Here is a 2500-nt window from a genome sequence, read left to right as displayed (position 1 = left end):
TATGTATGTATATGTATATATATATATATATATATATATATTATATATATATATATATATATATATATATATATATATATATTTATATATATGTATATGTATGTGTATATTTATATGTATGTATGTATATATATATTTATATGTATGTATGTATATATATATATTTATATGTATGTATGTATGTATATATATATTTATATATATGTATGTATATATATGTATATTTATATGTATGTATATATGTATATTTATATATATGTATATATGTATATATATTTTTTATATGTATATGTATAATATATATATAATATAATATAATATATATATATATATATATATATATATATATATATGTATATATATATATATATATATATATAATATGTTTCCATACATATACTAGTATGTTTTTTATAGTCTTTATATCTAAATACATGAGAATTTTATAGTGACATTGCCAGTGAATTAGAGTTCTTAAGTACTTAGCTGCCAGATATGATACATAGGATGCCACCTAGGGATACTTCTACCCGCAGGCTTCATAGTTGTGAAATTCTACTCCAGTCTCAAGGACGCAGTTTCGTAATCCATAATATTATGCCATGCCCTCAGACTTTAGAACTGCATACTGTACAGGTATTGAGGATTATACTGTGATGTTTTTACCCATCTTGGATCGCAGAGAAGTTGAATGCAGTCTCAGACGGCATGCACGTAGTGAAATGCTGCATTTGGGAGAGGATGAAATATGCTACTGAATTTGCAGTTTAGTCATAGGAACAAGGTTTTTAACCTTATAAACTGCTTCTTGCATTATTTCTAGTTATTTTAGAAGCTACTGTGTGAAGAACAGGTATTGAATTACCTTGATTTTGTATTTGTACATTTTATATATATATATATATATATATATATATATAATATATATATATATATATATATATATATATATATATATATATATATATATATATATATATATATATGAAATGTATGTCTGTGTTCTGTATGTATGAACATGTATATACACATGTATATAGAGATGTATATATGCATTTTCACACACTTATTTACATGTGTATATACATATTAATGTACATGAATGCACTTGTACACATCAAATGAAGTTCTAATATAATAGACATAAAAAATTACACTTCTTGATAGGCTTATTCTCTTATTTTACCCATCTTGCCCAAAGACAAATATCCAACACTATTTCTGAAAATGTTGATGCTGTTTTTATGTAAAACTATTGAAAGATGTCATTATTTCAATGATTTTATTGACTGGTCTTGACGTATGAAACTATAACGGATTAACTTCATGGTTCTTTCTTCCCCCTCCCTTCTCTTCCCCTTGTCCTTCCCTTTCCCCTCCTCTCATCACAGGAACAAGACAACATGCCTACGGTGAGTTTAGCCGCCCGGGCACCCAGCTACAGATGATTCCAGTCGCATCGTGGGCATTTCTTTCCCTTCTTTCTCTCATGCCTGCTTTTGCACTAGATCCCAAGTAAAACTCCTGGGCAGCTAAGAAACTGCATAACTTGTATATGTTTTCTTCATGATAAGTTTGCTTTTACATTGTTTTTTTATCTTTTATCATTTATCTCCCTCACCACACAACATCTTCCTGACATGACATCACTTGAAAATCACTTCTCATCTTCTTCACCTCTTCTTTTCTCTGTCTTTATAGACATTTTATCTCACTCCTTTATTTAGCTTTCTTCCTCCTCCATCTCCCCCAAAAATATATCATTAAACATGATTAATATTTTAAACAGTGACAAGACCCAACCCAGGGATTTTACTTTGCATCTAGTGTATTCCATATGTACTATCACTCGTTGCATGTATCCATAGACTTAAGGATCCCCCATTGAGACAGACAGTGAGAATGCCGAGGATGGGCCAGTGTGTGCCACTTTCCGTCCATATTCCCCAGCTCCCGAGCTAGACTTCTGCCTATTATAGGGAGAGCCAGTTTTAGCCTGCAAGACCTTTTAGGATTATTGTATATGATGTCATCAAGATAATCCTTTTTGATATATATATATAGTTTTTTCCTTCTTCTTTTTATAATGTATATGCATAGCTACAAGAGAGACTGTAGCAAATCCTGTTGGTTAATTATACAATTTATTTATTCATTTTTACTGGATGTCACCATTGCTATATTTTATAATCATAATTATCATCTTTTTTACATTTTGTGCTTGATTTTCTTACCCCTTTTTGCCTATGCTGACTTCATGCTAGCTAAATTCAGCAATATTGGTGGTTATTATTTTATCAATGGTTTACAACTTTTTTTCCATACATGTACTTATACAAATAGTATAAAGACATACTTCTCTCAGAGATATGCATGAATGCATGAACACACAAACACAGTCATGCAGTGGAAACTCACTCATCCTGATTATGATTATACAGACTAGAACATTGTCTGATTTCTTCGAACTCTTATGTTTTAACCTTCTTTTTTTTATATT

The 2500-nt window shown here is 29.6% G+C and overlaps 1 protein-coding gene across 6 annotated transcripts in view; it reads left to right on the top strand.

Moving 5' to 3' along the window:
• The window catches only part of LOC122245021 (synaptosomal-associated protein 25), a 103655-nt gene that overhangs the window by 82116 nt on the left and 19039 nt on the right, over window positions 1-2500 (top strand). For 4 of the 6 annotated variants that reach the window (XM_086532101.1, XM_043003195.2, XM_043003316.2 and 1 more), the window contains one exon: window positions 1392-1412. The exons of the other annotated variants lie outside the window; for them this stretch is intronic. In XM_086532101.1, the coding sequence (XP_086388227.1) occupies window positions 1404-1412 (9 nt within the window). In that variant the 5' untranslated portion in view covers window positions 1392-1403. The remainder of the gene's footprint in view (window positions 1-1391; window positions 1413-2500) is intronic. 6 annotated transcript variants of the gene reach the window in all.

This window comes from Penaeus japonicus, unplaced genomic scaffold, assembly GCF_977035675.1.
Source record: "Penaeus japonicus unplaced genomic scaffold, GWHDUDI00000001_assembly GWHDUDI00000037, whole genome shotgun sequence".
NCBI lineage: Eukaryota > Metazoa > Arthropoda > Malacostraca > Decapoda > Penaeidae > Penaeus > Penaeus japonicus.
Note: the sequence above shows the minus strand (reverse complement) of the source record. Positions and strands in the feature narration are given on the sequence as shown.